The sequence below is a fragment of the Pistacia vera genome, unplaced genomic scaffold (genome assembly GCF_008641045.1).
Source record: "Pistacia vera cultivar Batoury unplaced genomic scaffold, PisVer_v2 Contig134, whole genome shotgun sequence".
In the NCBI taxonomy this organism is placed as follows: domain Eukaryota; kingdom Viridiplantae; phylum Streptophyta; class Magnoliopsida; order Sapindales; family Anacardiaceae; genus Pistacia; species Pistacia vera.
Genome location: NW_022195402.1, coordinates 501,701 through 518,299, shown reverse-complemented (window position 1 = coordinate 518,299; position 16,599 = coordinate 501,701). Strand labels below are relative to the sequence as shown.

At 44.3% G+C, this 16,599-nt stretch overlaps 2 protein-coding genes across 2 annotated transcripts; both read right to left on the bottom strand.

The window, feature by feature from the left end:
• Positions 1-521: 521 nt before the first annotated feature.
• Positions 522-3,410, bottom strand: LOC116122425. Its single transcript, XM_031408274.1, has 3 exons — positions 2,982-3,410; positions 2,417-2,602; positions 522-870 (listed from the first exon to the last, which is right to left on the bottom strand). Exons 1-3 carry the CDS (start codon positions 3,408-3,410, stop codon positions 577-579), a joined length of 909 nt encoding a protein of 302 aa, XP_031264134.1. The 3' UTR covers positions 522-576.
• A 1,778-nt stretch (positions 3,411-5,188) lies between these two features.
• On the bottom strand, positions 5,189-5,828 carry LOC116122440 (signal recognition particle 43 kDa protein, chloroplastic-like). Its single transcript, XM_031408284.1, has one exon. The coding sequence runs from the start codon at positions 5,826-5,828 to the stop codon at positions 5,274-5,276; it is 555 nt and encodes a 184-aa protein (XP_031264144.1). The 3' UTR covers positions 5,189-5,273.
• Positions 5,829-16,599: the final 10,771 nt, after the last annotated feature.

Sequence of the window (16,599 nt, the reverse complement as noted above, 5' to 3'; positions counted from 1 at the left end):
CATTGCTCCCGCATGTTGTGCACATGAGCATTGTGCAGAAGGCAATGAGAAGGAGAAGAAAGGAATCTTCGAGCAGATCAAAGAGAAGCTACCAGGCTCCCATGCAAATGAAGAGAAGCACAAGGAATATTAAAATAAACTCCTTCAAGTTTATCATCAGTGTGTTGTTTGATTGTTTCATGGTCTTGTATGAGTCTTGGTGTCTCTGTTCTGTGTGTTATCTCCGTTAAGTGTTCAAGTCCTTCGTAACTTCTGCATCAGTTGAATGTTATGCCTATTTCCTCATAAAAGCTGTTTTTACAAGTTCGTGATGAACAAATCAAGCACAGATTAATTTCAAAAGAAAAAACTAAAACAATGAGCATTCGCAAGAATAGCTTCACAGAAAATAAATCTAGTTTACAATGATGAACTATATGAATAGACCTAGTAAATTTACATTGTCAATGAACTCCAAATCCTTCTATTGGCACCTTGAATTTGAACCATCTAAAGATAGATTCAGTTTATGTGAACAGAAATTTCAAGAAGCAAGAAGTAATCAAGATAGTTTTTGAGAAATGATCAAGAAGATCATCAATCATAATTACATGAATTAGTCAAGTTTAGAGGCTTGCCGAGTTTGTTGCCTTTCAAAGTGACCAAGCAACGAATGTGGCTATAAAACTTGGATTTCACCAGTCTTCCCAAAATGTAAGCCCTTGACCTCACCAAAAATGTCAAGTTCAGGGGAACCTCGACTCTCGCAAGGTGCTGCTGATCTCTAGCACTTGCAAGAACTGAAACCCCACCATAGAGCGGCACTTGATGTCCTTTCACCACTGTCACCACCTTCCTCTGACTCTTCCTTGATTCAGTAAACTTCTTCATCTACTTCATCCATTTATAGACAAATCAATTAGATTAATAAAAACGCCCACCACTTCACAAGTACTATTCTAAAACCATTAATTAAATTATTGAATTCGAAACAACTACCATTCCTGACTTCGTAATCAATTATCTAAAGACAAAGAAAACAAACCTCTAAAACATGTATCAACCTTACAACACACGCGCCATTTAAGTTCAAAACTTACACAATAAGGAATGGACCTCAAGGTGATAATGATAAACCCATACACACTGGAACATGGATTTCATTATCTATCATTGTGTAAGTCCTAAACTTAAGTATTGTGAGACAAATATGTATGTCAGGAGATTGTCTCTCCGACCTAGAAGTCACAGAACAAACCAAAACTGTTAACATTGCAAGAAACAGAGCATGCGAGAAATAATGTTCTATCACGTCATTGATTTTGATTCTACTAAGTAAAGCAGATACAATGAAGCCATGTTGTAAAGAGTTAGATTGCTTGAAGCCAAAGAAGTAAACAAGGAGTAATTACAAGAAGAGTGGACCCAATTACGCTTCCCAATAAATAGACTGGCATTATATTTTTCTGCAAACTTTCCAGTCTTTTACAGGCACTCGAATAAAGACACCCAATCCCATTCAAAAAGTCTTCGATACTTTCAACCCATATTTCTTTTCGCGAGTAAACGACATTTTCCCACCCTTTTTCATAAATGTCAGATTTCCACCCTTAAATTAAGGTGTTACTTTTTTTTTTTTTTTTTTTTTTTTTCAAAATAACCACTATATCTCAAATTTCTCACAAATAACCCCTAAAGGATCTCTGCCACGCCAAGAATCTAGCTTCTAACACCATTGGACCTTCTCACACCACCATCAGTATCCCTTTATCCTCCTCACCAAAACCCCTAACTTTTTCACCTGATTACACCTCAGTGAGATGCCAAAATTTGCCTAGAAAGGGACAAAAAAATGTAAAAACCTAAGAGAGAGGAAGGCGACGATTGGCGGGCAATTGCAATCGGCGATGTTGGCGGTTTTGGTGGGGATAAGCCGACGATGCTATTGGTGGCTTTAGGGGTGGTTTTCGATGCCAAGACTTGTCAGAATTTGGATAAAACGCCAATTAACATTAAAAGTGACAGCTGATGATTGGGGGGTTCAATCAGGCGGGGAGTTTAGGTGTTTTGATGTGAGGGTTAAGGGAATTATAATAATGGTGTCAAGAGGGGTCGATTGTGTCGGAATAGCCTGAAATCGCCGATGAGGTGAATTTGAAAAATGAAAGATTATTTTAAAATTTTTATCTTTGAAATGACTATTTTACCTTTTTAACCGTTAGATTAAACAGTTATATGTTAATTAAAGAGTGAGAATCTGCAATATATGAAACCAGGGTTTAGGTTTGCCAAACCTTGGGTAGGAAAATGTGATTTACTCTTCTTTTCACACTTAAATAAGGACTAATCTTGGACTCTAACTCCATATTGACCATTCTAACCTTACTCTGAAAGGGCAAAAAGTATTTTGAGATTAAGTTGGTGGCCATGGATTTACCTGTCCGGCGGCCAGTTTGAGACGGAAATAGTGAAGCTCCAGGGGAGTAGAAGTGACGTGGACGGCGAAGAATGTAGCTGGGTTTCTGTATAAGATCTTGACCGTTGAATTTAGAGACAGCATATCTGTTGGCACCCCTGATCCATCATTACCTGCTTGAACATTAAAATTCTCGAACACGATGTTCTGTTCCCACGCCACATTAAAAGCCACAAATAAGCGCACATTTTTTTATACTTTATAGTTTATAGTAAAATCTTTAAACAATTTAATCAAGAAAAGGCTAAATACACGGGATTTTAACTTCCAAAACGGCGTCTAATCACCTAATATTTCGTTTCTCGATAAAACTCCGAACTGAGTCACTGGCTTCACTCGGTAGAAAATCGAGTCAAGAGCCAGTTATTGAGTTACCCAATACAGATTATTGGAGTTAATTCGACTGAAACGCATAAAAAAGTGTGCCAGAGCCAGACAAGGAAAACAGAGTCATTGAGTGCTCTACTCGGTTGATCATCAACGAGTCAACTCAGTGGAAACAATATCAGAGCAAAAAAGCATGTACCTTGACGATGATTTTAGGCTTGTAAGCCTTGCTGGCGCCCCACAAGATCAAGCAAAACACGGTGAACATGACAACGAAGAACAAACAAATACACAAGTACAATCTGACTTTATCAGTAGACCCTCCATAGCGACCGTCCGTTTCGTCGTCGTCGTCGTCTTGATGAAGCTGCACGTGTTTCCAAGGGGAGAGGTTTCTGGGGTTCTTCAAGGAGGCGGAGAACCGCGAGGTGGAGGACTCACGAGAGTGGTGGATGGGCGAGCAGTGGTAGTAATGATGGGCAGGGGAGCCGGCGGGGCTGGAGCCGTATGACATCTTCTCGACGTCGTGGTTGGAAGGGCTCTGGACGTAGTATATGGGCCTCCTTGGAGACCTTGGCAGCCATGAGGCGTCAATGCTGGTCCCCTCTGAGTCAGTTTTTGCATGCATTGTGGGTCGGGGGTGGGAGGGTTTTGGCTTGTGATTAAATAGTAACGTAATGACTAAAGGAGACAAGACAAATATGCCAACACATCTCCTTGTTAATGTTATACTTATGCTACATTTAAAAAGTTAAAAAAAAAAATCAATTATTTTCTATTAAAATACTTAAAAGGGTAATGTCTGTCATCTGTATTGTTTACAAAGATAGATATAAAAGAGGTATAAAGAAAGGCATTCAAAGATGATTGTTACACTTCATCTTCATGATTTCTCTCTTTCTCTCTCCCTCTTTTTCCGTTTTTTCTTTGTTTTTTTTTTCACTTTGTATAGGTATTTGTAATGATAACATTTTTCTTATTTTAAAAATATAGATAAACTTTATTATTCATAATAATTAACTTATTAAACCACAATTGACCAAGTTCAACCAGAACTCTTGAGTTGATTATTCAAAAGTTCTTGAGTTAAATTCATTTTAGCCCCTAATACGGATGATCACTGGAAGTTCACTCAGTCGTTAACTTCAAGCTAATAAAGGTCACTACTAAAGATTTATCTGGTAGTTACTTTCAAGATCTTACTCATACTAATAAAGGTCATCATTAGAGATTTATCTAGTTGTTAACTTTAAGATCCCACCTAAAAGCATTTTTTTAAAAACCGAACCGCTAGTTGACCCAGTCAAGGGGTCGGTTCGAGGGTTGACCGGTCCAATCAGTTAGACCGGTCAGTCTGATCGGTATATAGCAATCACATCTTTAAATAATTTCATTAATTGTTATAAGTTTAAAATAAGCAAATACATCCCTAAATTTACCTATAAACCCCTATAAGTTTAAAATAAAGTAAATACACCCTACAAATTTCATTATTAATTTTTTTTTTCTTTCCCCATCACTTCCATCTTTCTCTTTTTTTTCTCTCTCTCCCTGTCACTCCCTGTCATCACTTTCTTCTTTCTTCTTTCTTCTAACACATTCGCGTCTCTCTAGTCTCTCCACTGTAATTTTTCTCTCCTCTTCTCTTCTTTCTTCCTTCTCTTTCTCTTCATCTCCTCTTTCCTTTCTTCTAATCTTCTTCCTTACTCTTTCTCTTGTCTCCTCTTCTCTTTCTTCTTCCTTACCCTTCCCTTACTTCTTCTTCTTTACACTGTAGATTTAGAGTAAGTGAAGAAGAACAGAAGATGAAAATGGAAAATGCAATTTGGTTTTTTTATTTAAATGAAACGGTGCTGCAAATTGGTTTAGGAATATGAATTTTTTAGGATCAGATACCCAAAAATAACGAACCGTTTTAAGCTCCGGCTGATTGGACCGACGGTTTTGTACTGTTCCGTCGGTCCATTACCGATCTAAAGCGGGTTTAATGACATTCCCTGTTTTTATGTTAACCCGAACCGGAGTAAATGTCGACTCCCTATTGAACCGATCGGTCTAATCCAGGTTTTAAAACAGAGCCTAGAGGATTAGTTAAGCTGCGGTCAAGTTGACCCGAACACTCCTAAAAAAAACCTATTAATTAACAAAAACCGATAAATAATATGAAAAGTTTTCAAGATAAGAAAAGATTGATTAACCTTAAAATTAGTAGTATTTTCTCTTCTCTTCTCGTATAAGGAAAATAATAAACACAAGACTAGTTCCGAAGTCTAACTAATTATGGTAAATTTAGGCCTCGTGCGTATTGTTTACGCTGTGGGTGGATTTGTAATGAGAAATAGAGAATGTCTGGATTGACCTTTCTAATTTTGGTAATAAATTATCATTTTAATGGATTCTTCAGAATAACAAATAATATTCCCATTCTTTAATCACATTAATTAATTAATCAACAATACTTTCAAAACGGTGAAAAAAATTACAACCCCCCCTAACATCTACTGGGCTCAGGCCCATTAGTTTCACTTATTTGGACCTCACCAGGCCCATCCTCAAACTCCTTGATCAAATCAGGATCAACATTCTCCTCAGGCTCCCACGTCGCCTCATCAATATCCGTCCATTTAACCAAATACTCTTGCTTCCCATCATCACCCATTCTCTTCCCCAGTACACCCTCAGCCACACCGTATTCCAACCCGGCTTCATAGTCCATCACTAAATCCTCCCCGATCAATCTCGCTTTCACCCATTCGTTATCTCCACCGTCTTTCCATTTCACCAAATACTCCACTTGATCACCCTTCCCTCTCTTCTCCATTATCTCCTGCACCTCCGCGTACTCGAACACCGCCTCCTCTAAATTCCTTATTACACTTTCGAGCCCCAATCTTCTCGCAAATTGCATTGGATTCCCCTTCGGTGTCACGCTCAATATCTGCTTGGCCAAACCTAACNCAATAATTGTGAACAATTTCATCTCTGTAGTACTTGTGATTTGTGAATAGTACCTCGCTACATTAACGATGAACACTATCGTTACCATACCTGTGAAGACTTGTGTAGTGCTTAAATTCCCCAAGAGCAATATTGTAATTTCCCTATTTGATATAACTTACGTTTTAAGCCAATTATCTTAGGAACATTCTCCAAAATAGGAAATAGAATTGTTATGTCAAAAAAGTCACGTTGATGATAACTTAACAAGTGTTTAAAAGATAAATTATACTTCCTGTCAAGCTCATACCGCCTCAAAGATATCTTATACCAACCATACTTCATTTTAAGAGAAGAACGGATGATAGCTGTCTATGTATCAAGGCAACTTACAAAACACTTATTACATTGACCTCAAAGGTGTATACATTAGCACTTCTCTTTATGAAAAAATAGGGGTTGAGTATATGAAAGTTAAACATAGATTTGAGCTTCATTCTTTCTAAACATAGATTTGAGCTTCATTCTTTCTCTCTGTAAAGCAAAATACTTCTCCATCTTTGTATGTTTTATCGACAATATCATAGAAATAGTTAGAGAACAATAAAATAATAGTGGATATAGGATTTGCTTTAAGCATCCGAACCACTATAAAAACTTCTCTTGTCAATCTATTATTTATATTTTCCGCAACATATATAATCTTAGTACCATATTCAAATCTCATGGAACCATTATATATAATTTCTAAGACCCTCTTAGCACTTTACATGTGCGAATCGTTGGTGTTCAAAATCAAACATTAATAAAAATCAACATTGAATAATAAGTCTAAGGGAATAAGGAAGTAGACCGAAAATAAGAAGTGAATATAACTAGGATTCGGTCCTAAAGAGGAAAAAGATCCCAAGTGATTTTTTCTCCATAGTAAAAGGGTATAAATAAAGCAAAAATGCTATATCCACCAAAAAGTTGCACCGAAACACGTGAAAGCCGCCACGTTGGACCGATTGAAAACAGACATAAATGGACGCCCGTCCAAATTAGCAGGACGGGAGTCCATATTATATGGACGCTAGTCCACAAATATGGACGCTCGTCCTACTAATTTGGACCCTGCTAATTTGGACGGCCGTCCATCTATATGGACTGGCCGTCCCTAAATGATGGACGCTCGTCCCCAGTTTGTAAAATTTTTTTATTATTAATTTTTTTTTTTAAAATATAATGTAAATATGGACGGCCGTCCCTAGTATATGGACTAGCGTCCATCTACTAGGGACGGCCGTCCAAACTACATGGACGCCAGTCCATCTACTAGGGACGGCCATCCAAAATATTCTGGACAGCCGTCCAATGTACATGGACGGCCATCCAAAATACATGGACTGGCGTCCATATTTGTTATTTTTTTTTTAATTAATAATAACGAATGGCTTGTCTAATACGCTTCATTTTTAAGCGCCAATTTTTTTTCTTCTCTTCTCCTTCGTCTCCGTCATTTGTTTTTCTTCTGTTCTTCGTCTGCGCCATATGGTTTTCTTAGCTTTTCCTTCTTGCGTGTTGTGATTCCTTGAGGCCGGTTGCTTCCTCAACAGCCAAGCACCAGCAGCAATATCTCGTCCAAGCACCAATAGCAATATCTCGTTCTACAGAGATAACCTTGAAACAAAAGTAAATATCAAAACTGCTAAAGCTAGGATTTGTTTGTTAAGGTAAAGAATTTTTGACTTATTTTATATTCTATTTTAGATTGAATATATGCTTGAATGGATTGAATACATGTTTGATAGATAATATTTGTTGGTGACAGTTATGAACTAGATTCGTGAACGCAAAAACTGGTATTAGTTGTGCATGAAATAACTGAATATGGAAGAGTCCAGTTTGCCGCGTTTCAATGATGTTGAGGTAAATTGTTTTAGAAAATTTTTCAAATATGGTGTATTGTATTGTTTATTATGATGCGTTTACATTCTAATTTTATTTATTATAAAACCATTGAATCAGGAAAATGAATGTGATGAATTAGAAGATACGGGATGTGCAGAGGAAGAAGTGGAGCCTCATATTGGAATGGTGTTTGATTCAGTTGATAGTTTGGTGAAGTATTACAGAAGGTATGNAGACCCCTTCATTAAGGGGATTTGATCAATTTTATATTGGAATTCTCCCTCTCTAAAAGCTTTGTAATTACTGTTCAATCATTTGCAAGTCAGTCTGCTTTAGCAACCTGACCCACCATATCAATATACATCAGTGGACGTAGGACTTGCTACCTTAGCATCCGAACCACTTTAAAAACTTTCATCGCATTTATTCCTTATTTATAATTCATATTCACGTGTGTTCCTTGTCCAAACAACGCTACACAGGTGTTGATTAGTTGCTGCCAAAATCCAGCATCAATAGTTTGGCACTAGAGGAAGGGCTAATTTAGCTTCTACCCTTCATCAGGAGAATCTTTGACCTACTGGTCCTACAGCAGCAAATGGCCCGCCAATCTGAGCTAGAGCAAGCTAATCAGCGTGCTGAAGGAGTTCCCTTGACCCAAGGGGATACCCCCTCGAGGGTACCTCCAGTTTCGCAAAATGCTGCGGGGGATATCCCGGCAGCTTCACAACTTGACCCCGCCATCAGAAACTACCTGGAGAGGTTCGACAATACTTTCCAGACGGTCAACCAAAGGTTGGACCATTTGGACCAAGGCATGTCATCTACAACAGCTAGGGCGGTGCAACCGCCAAAGACGCCTGCAGGTCGCGTGAAAGCGCGGCAAAGGGCAATAGCCCATGCCGCGAGCACTATGGCGCGTAGACGTAAGGGCAAGCAAGTGGCAAAAGGTCAGCCTACGGGCTCCCAGGGACCAGCAAGCACAAATCGTGCCCCGAGCAGGGTGCCGGTAAAGCTGAGACTCGACGAAAAAGTGAATCCTGAGCAGTCCTATGCCACGTCGCAGGCGAACCCAAGCAAAAATGCTGCGCGCAATGATTCTTATCGCTGCCAGCAAAACGATCCCGATCGTTATCATGCAGGTGGTCCCCACACCTCGCGGGGCAGTTCGTACCACCACGAGGATCGTGAAAATGCCTCGCACAATCCATTGCCTTCGCACGCCTCTAGTCAGCATGTGTCGAGTACGGCCGAAAATGCCAGTCGAAGCGAAGAGGAATCCGACCTACGGACCCTTCTGAACCGTAATCGCGAAGGCTGGACTCGCATGGGTGAAAGCAACCCCCAATTGGCTCCGCTACCACAAATTGAGGAGCTATAGTGAGCTCTGAACAGGTTAAGGGAGTAGCAAAACGAATAGGCACAGGTCGCCTCTGCATCCCCTTTCTCTCCCGAAGTGCTAGCCGCTCCACTCCCACCGGGGTTCAGAATGCCCAACATGCGGCTGTTTGATGGGAACCATGATCCGCAAGATCATATATATGAGTTCAACGACCTGATAGAGCTCCACCAGGTTTCGGATCTTGCAAAATGCTGTTGTTTGGCCGTGACGCTGACTTCTCACGCCAAGCGGTGGTTGAGGTCGCTCCCAGCGGGATCGATCGGTTTGAGGCCTCAGATGAGCACGACATTCCTACGGCACTTCCAAGCTAATCGGAAGTTTTCGATGCCTCTGAGCTACCTCAACAACATAAGGCAAGAAAGAGACGAATCTCTGCAATCTTACATCGACCATTTCCACAGGGAACTCAACAAGGTCGCTCACACTCCAGAAGAGTCCATCCGAACACTCATAATAGCTGGAGTTCGGCCACAAACCGACCTGTGGAAAGAACTGCAGGCTGAGGATGATGTTTCCCTCACCGGATTTTACAACCTTGCAGAAAAGTATCTCCGAATAGAGAATTTGTTGGCGGCACTTCGCCGTCGCGATCACGGCACTTCCAACAGTATGTCTGGTCGGGGAGAAAATAGGAGAGCTGATCGCAAAGGAGATATTGATGATCAGCGAAAAGGGAAGAAACCCCGTTATGAGCACAAAAAGTCTTATGCTCCCGTTCCTTGTCGCGACCGCGACAGAGCTCAATACACTCCGCTGAATGTGTCCATATCTGCCATTCTTGACAAATCCGAGGAGGCCAGCCTGCTCAGTGAGCCGGAACCAATGAAAACTTCTGCTACGGCCAGAAACAGCAAAAAATACTGCCGTTACCACCGGGATAACGGGCATCACACTGATGAATGCCGAGCTCTAAAGCAGGCTATCGAAGAGCTCATCAAGAAAGGGCACTTCAAGGAGTACATTGATAACTCTCCAAAAGAGACCCAAGGGGAGCAAAAGAAAAAGCATTGTGATCGCAGCAGATACAGCAGTGTTAACATAATCTTTGGATGTCCGCACCTCGCTGGAAACACGCGAGGAGCACAGGAAAGGTCGTGAAGCATATCACGACTCGATCAGGGTAATGAACGCTTCGCAGTGACCTCAAAAAGCTAGAAAGGAAGAACCGATCGCCTTCTACGAGAAAGAAGCAGCTCACTTGCACCATCCTCATGAGGACGCTCTGGTGATCACGCCCCTAATAGAGTGCCATAATGTCTGCAGAATGCTTGTAGACAACGGAAGCAATGTGAACATCCTGTTCAAGACCGCTTTCAATAGAATGAACCTAGACGAGGCCGACCTGAAGCCAGCCTCGATGCCTCTTTACGGTTTTACGGGGGATCACCTGATACCCAAAGGAACGATCCAGCTACCAGTCACGCTCGGCGACTACGATGAGATGACTAGGGTTACCGAATTTTTGGTCGTGGACTGCCCATCGGCCTTTAATAGAATCTTGGGGCGACCTCTATTGAGAACCTTCAAGGCAGTCACTTCCATTTATCACCTCAAGATGAAGTTCCCCACTCCAACGGGGATCGGGGAAGTAAGCGGATCGCAAAGCGCATCTTGCGAATGCTATGTAAAAGCGGTGCAGATGGCAGACAAGGAAAGGGCATTTCGCGATGTGTGCCCCGCTAGGCTATGGCGATCAGCCGGATCGAGCCACAGCTTGGTCCAGCGGAGGATAACATAGATCCGCGAATCCAAGAAATCCACCCCAGCGGCCCGGTTGAGGATCTGTCCGAAATTTCGGTTGATCCAAAAGAGCCGAGCCGAGTGTTAAGGATTGGAAGCTGTCTCAACCCTCAGCTCGCTTCCGAACTGGTAAGCTTCTTAAAGGAAAACATTGACGTGTTCGCCTGGTCGCATGCAGATATGGTCAGGATCAGCCCGGATACTATTTGCCATGCTTTAAACGTCAGCAGTAAAGCCAAACCTGTTCGCTAGAAAAGAAGAGCGATGGATCCGGAGTGGTACGCCGCACTAAAATCAGAAGTGGAGAACCTTCTTCGAAATGGATCCATTCGTGAAGCTCTCTACCCGACCTGGGTTGCCAACTCGGTCCTGGTAAAGAAGCCAAATGGTAAGTGGCGGACCTGTGTTGACTTCAACGACCTAAACAAGGCTTGCCCGAAAGACAGCTTCCCTTTGCCGAGAATCGATCAGCTCGTTGATGCCACCTCGGGACACGAGCTGTTAAGCTTTATGGATGCGTACTCAGGATACAATCAGATCCCGATGTATGGGCCAGACGAGGAGCATACGTCCTTTATTACGGACCAGGGGCTATACTGTTACAAAGTCATGCCTTTCGGCCTCAAGAATACGGGCGCGACCTATCAGAGGTTGGTCAACCGAATGTTCTCCGACCGGATCGGGAGGACAATGGAGGTCTATGTGGACGACATGCTGGTCAAATCCCAGGTCGCCTCAGAACACATCGCGCATCTCGCTGAGATGTTTAACATACTCCGACTCTACAGAATGAAGCTGAACCCTCTCAAGTGTTCGTTCGGGGTATCGTCGGGAAAGTTCCTAGGGTATATGGTTAATCAGCGGGGCATAGAAATAAACCCCAAGAAGATTCAAGCTCTGCTCGATATGGAGAGCCCGACCAGCAAAAAGCAAGTTATGAGTCTAAATGGGCGGATAGCGGCACTTAGTCGCTTCATATCGAGATTAACAGACCACTGCTTGCCATTTTTCAATGTCCTGAAGGCCAATAAAAAATTCGAATGGACTCCCGAATGTGAACAGGCGTTCCAGAGTATAAAAGAACACCTTGGGAAGCCACATCTCCTCTCTAAGCCTCTTCCGCAGGAAATCCTGCTCATCTATCTGTCCGTATCCCCGTTCGTGATAAATGCAGCTTTGGCACGGGAAGAGGAAAAGACGCAACGGCCAGTGTACTATGTGAGGAAGCGCCTGTCGAATGCCGAGATGCGGTATCCAGAAATGGAGCGACTAGCCCTTGCTCTGCTAATCGCGTCCAGAAAGCTGCGACCTTACTTCCATGCCCATACAATCAACGTAATGACTAATTACCCCCTCAGGCAGGTTCTTCAGAAACCAGAAGCCTCGGGCACACTGCTCAAATGGGCAATGGAATTAAGCCAGTTCGACCTAAAGTACAAGCCCAGGTCGACCATTAAAGGGCAGGCTGTTGCAGACTTCATCTCGGAATTTTCCTATTTTTCGAGCGAGCAACAGCCTAGCGAGGTCGTGCAAGAAAGTATTCAGAACCTATCGACCTGGAACCTCTACGTCGATGGGTCAACAAACAGGAAAAGAGCCGGTGCGGGTCTTCTCCTTGTAAGCCCCGAGGGAGCTCGAATTCATGGTATTCTGCGGTTCGGGTTTAAGGCGACCAACAATGAGGCAGAGTATGAAGCCCTGCTCGCCGGGTTGCGGCTTGCCAAAGAAATGGGTGCAACCGCGATCAACATTTACAGCGACTCTATGCTGGTCGTCAACTAAATTCTAGGGGAATACTAAGCCAAGGAAGAGAACATGGTCCGCTACCTGAAAGAGGCTAAGACCGCTTTGGGGTCGTTTAAGCACTTTGAAATCACTCAGATCCCCAGAGATAGCAACTCTATAGCGGACGCCTTGGCAAAGATAGCCTCGTCGTTGGACTTAGAGGCTCCAGACAACATTCCTGTTCGTTTCGTCGATGCTCCAACTATCAGCTCGACCGAACAGGCTGTAAACGTGACCCAACCAGATTCCTGGATGACTCCCATTATTCAGTACCTCAAGGATGGGACCTTGCCAAGCGACAAGGTCGAGGCAAGGGTCCTGCGAGCAAGATCTGCTCATTACACACTCATCGGAGACCAGCTTTATAGGAGAGGATTCAGTGCCCCTCTCCTCTGATGTGTAGCCAGTGAAGAAACAGACTACATCATGAGGGAAATTCACTAAGGAATCTGCTGTAATCACACAGCTGCTCGATCTCTTGCGAACAAGGTTGTTCGTCAGGGATATTATTGGCCCCGGATCCAGGAAGATACGCACAATTTTGTCAAAAAATATGACAAGTGCTAGCGGTTCGCGAACATTCCGCGAGCCCTCTTACATGAGCTGATAACAATGTCTAGCCCCTGGCCATTTTCCATGTGGGGGATTGACCTTATCGGTCCCATGCCAGTTGGAAAGGGAGGGGTCAAGTATGCCGTGGTCGCGGTAGATTATTTCACGAAATGGGTGAAAGTCGAACCGCTAGCCGCGATCACAACCAGAAAGCTGAAAGATTTCTTTTTCAAAAACATAGTGTGCCGCTACGGAATTCCCCACACCCTCATCTCGGACAATGGAAAGCAATTTGACAACGAGGAGTTCAAACAGTTCTGCGACGAGCTGGGCATCCATAAAAAATTCGCCTCAGTTGCCAGACCGCAAGCAAATGGCCAAGTTGAAGCAGTCAACAAGACCATCAAAAACACTCTAAAGGCCAAGCTCGGGGCGGCCAAAGGAAATTGGGCTGATGATCTCCCTGAAGTCTTATGGGCGTACAGGACAATTCCAAGAACTTCCACCTCAAAGACCCCTTTTTCGCTAGCCTATGGCTGCGAAGCGATGATTCCTGTAGAGGTGGGAACTGGTTCTCTTCGGAGAGACTTATACGACGAAGTAGAAAACGAAGCACTTATGAGGGTAAGTTTAGATCTTGTTGAAGAGCATTGCAACAAGGCTTCGCTAAGGATAGCAGCCTACCAGCAGCGAGCAAAGAGGTTTTTCAATTCAAAGGTCAAGCGAAGAGACTTCCAGGTCAGGGACCTTGTGCTAAAGGAAGTTCTCCTTGGGACCAGAGACCCGAGTGCGGGGGTACTAGGGCCTAACTGGGAAGGACCGTACGGGGTCGACAAGGTGATCAGATCAGGGACTTACCATCTTAAAAGATTGAACGGTTCCAAAGTACCCCGAGCTTGGAATGCCGAACACCTCTGGCCATACTATCAGTAATCCTAGACTCAGCTCTCAAATCAGTTTTTGTTCGTTTCCCTTTTAATGTAAAGCATAATTTTGTTCGCTGGAAACAGTTCGCATGTGTTCTGTTCGCGTGTAAGAATTTGCATGTAATGCTGCCTATGTAAAACTGAATTGTAAATTGAACTTATGTATGTAAAAGCGAATTGCAATTGAAAACAAAATGTATCTTCATTTATGTACAAGCAAAAGTTGGACCCAATTACAATGGAGTCAAGACTCATTACACTATGGCTGGTCGGGGGGATCCTTTGAAGCAGAACCAGAACCCCCTGCCTGGTCGGATCGTCGGGTGGCCGCTGCTGCCTGATCGTCTTCCTCCGCCATAATCCGCAAAGTCTCTCGCCACCCCTCTGGGAGGTCGGAAATGTCCATATCTGGGTTCCTTAATTGGAGGGAATAAATAGACCCGATCGCCCAGTCGGCGGCCTTTTCCTCCAGCTCCTCTGACTGATTCTGCATTTCTTCAGTCAGTGAAGCGATCTTTTTCCGACTCTCCTGGAGTTCGGCCTCAAGAGCTTGCTTCTCCTGTTCGGAGGCTTCCTTTTCCTGTTCAGCTTGCTGGGCCTATATGGAGGTCGTCTGGATCTCCTGGTCCTTCTCTTCGACCTCTTTGGAGAGCCTGGCGGTCGTCCTTTGAAGTTCCTTCACTTCCTCCGCACGTTGCTCAAGCTCCGCTTTTTGGAAGTCCACAGTTCGTAAAGCAGCATCCTTTTGGCTCAGATACTTGTTCGCCGCTTCGAATGCTTGCGTTCTTTCCGCTTCGAATGCTTGCGTTCTTTCAGCTTCGACGGACTCTAGGCTTTTCTTGAGCTTCGCGACCTCCTCCTTTAGGTCGCTGGACCCCTTCGCGGCCCCCAACCGAGTCTTCTCCATAGACATCCTCATCGCAAGCAAAGCCTGCGAGCAAGAAATGATTAGAAATGAACTAGAATGAAATTTTGAGAACAACTCGTTTACCTTGCTTAGATGCTGGAACGACGTGGTCATCAGGTCGTCACCCGCGTCAGCGAACTCATCGTAAGACTCCGATAGTCCACACTCGAGCAGAGAATAGACTATCGACTGCAGGTACTCGGGCAGGCTCCCCAACGAGTCCAGCACGAGCGCGTCCTTCGCCTTGTCGGCAGTGATTGCCTCACTTGCGGGTTCCTTGCCTGACCTCCTTGAATCCCTTTGTGACCTCAAGGGCTCTTCCTCGGATTCGGTCTTAGACTCGTTGACCTGAACCTGATTCCTCTTCTTCGACCTTTGGGCCAGAGCCTTCCGCCTTGGGCGAGCCGGTGGTGCCTGAGCGACATGTTCTACCCTGGTGGCTTCTTGCACAGGTTGGGGCTGTGAAGGCGCGACAGTTCGCACCGGTTGCGCCGGAATAGGACAAGCAGCTTCAGCCGCTCGCTCTCTCCTCAATCAAGGGAAGACGAACGGTGCTCGGCGGGGCTGCTCGGACTCCTTCAAGGGCATAGTTTCTGCATGCAAGTGCGTTAGTAAACGAAATTATTCTGCAACCAGAAGGAAATTAATGTGACTTACCTTCCAAGGGTTCTAAAGACGCGTTGTTGCTGATAAAACCGTACTTCCGCAAGTTCGCGGTTGTCACGAGCTTCCTCGCGTCCCGGCTTTCTTCGTCTAGTACTCCAAAAGATACGAGCCTGTCCGGGTCGTCAAGTAAGTCTTGGCTGGTCGTTCTGTTAACTGCAAAAGAATACAGGTCGTTATTATAGAGCATGCGAACAGATAATATGCCTTTCGAGGAATAACCTACTTGGTTTCTGAAAGCGGCAGTAGCCGTCATAGCAGAAAAAGAAGAATTTCGTCTCGTAGGCCCCCGCGTTGCTGGGATAGCTATGTATCCCCTCGGCGATGGTAGGTCGCCGGGACAAATAATATGAATCCTTGTCCCTACTCTTTTTAAGATAATAGGCGACGCCGAGTTCCACCGCCGTTGGCTCACCCAAGCCGCTTTCGCAGCACGCGATGTACATCGCGATGGCGATGACATACGTGTTTGGTGTGAGTTGCATCGGTGCGATCCTGAAGTGATCCAAGACCGACCTGATGAAAGGATGGAAGGGGATCGTCCCTCCACCCTTGAAGATCTCTTTGGAGATCGCAGCAAGGCCATCAGCAAGATGCTGTGACGACCGGGTGTGATCGAGGAACACCTCTGCGTGGACGTCAAACTGCTTTTTTATCCTATTAAACTCCTCATGGGTGAGAACCGAGAAGACATCAAGGGATGCGTCCTCGGAAACATCCCGCGAGGACGAGCTGGCCACTTCCTTGGGTCTGGACGTTGACGGCTCCATTCCAGAGTCTGCAACACCGACAGACACGGTCATTTTAGCCTTCGCATTTTGTCCCGTGCGGCGGCATGGGACAAATCCCTTAAACCCTAACAGTAACTCGAGCCGCCACCCACGGCTTGAGTCCGGCAATAGCGGCGCACCTCTGGTGAAACACCAGGAGACCCAACGCCGTTGCCCACCAGTCAAACAAACAAAAAAGAAAGAGAAAGGAAGAAAAAAGATCCTACCTTCGGGGATGCGTG

Coding starts and splice junctions, on each gene's coding strand:
- LOC116122425 (XM_031408274.1), bottom strand. CDS start 3,410: ATGCATGCAAAAACTGACTCAGAGGGGACCAGCATTGACGCCTCATGG. Junction 2,603..2,981: donor AGCCTAAAATCATCGTCAAG/GTACATGCTTTT, acceptor GCGTGGGAACAG/AACATCGTGTTCGAGAATTT. Junction 871..2,416: donor TCAAACTGGCCGCCGGACAG/GTAAATCCATGG, acceptor TGGATGAAGTAG/ATGAAGAAGTTTACTGAATC.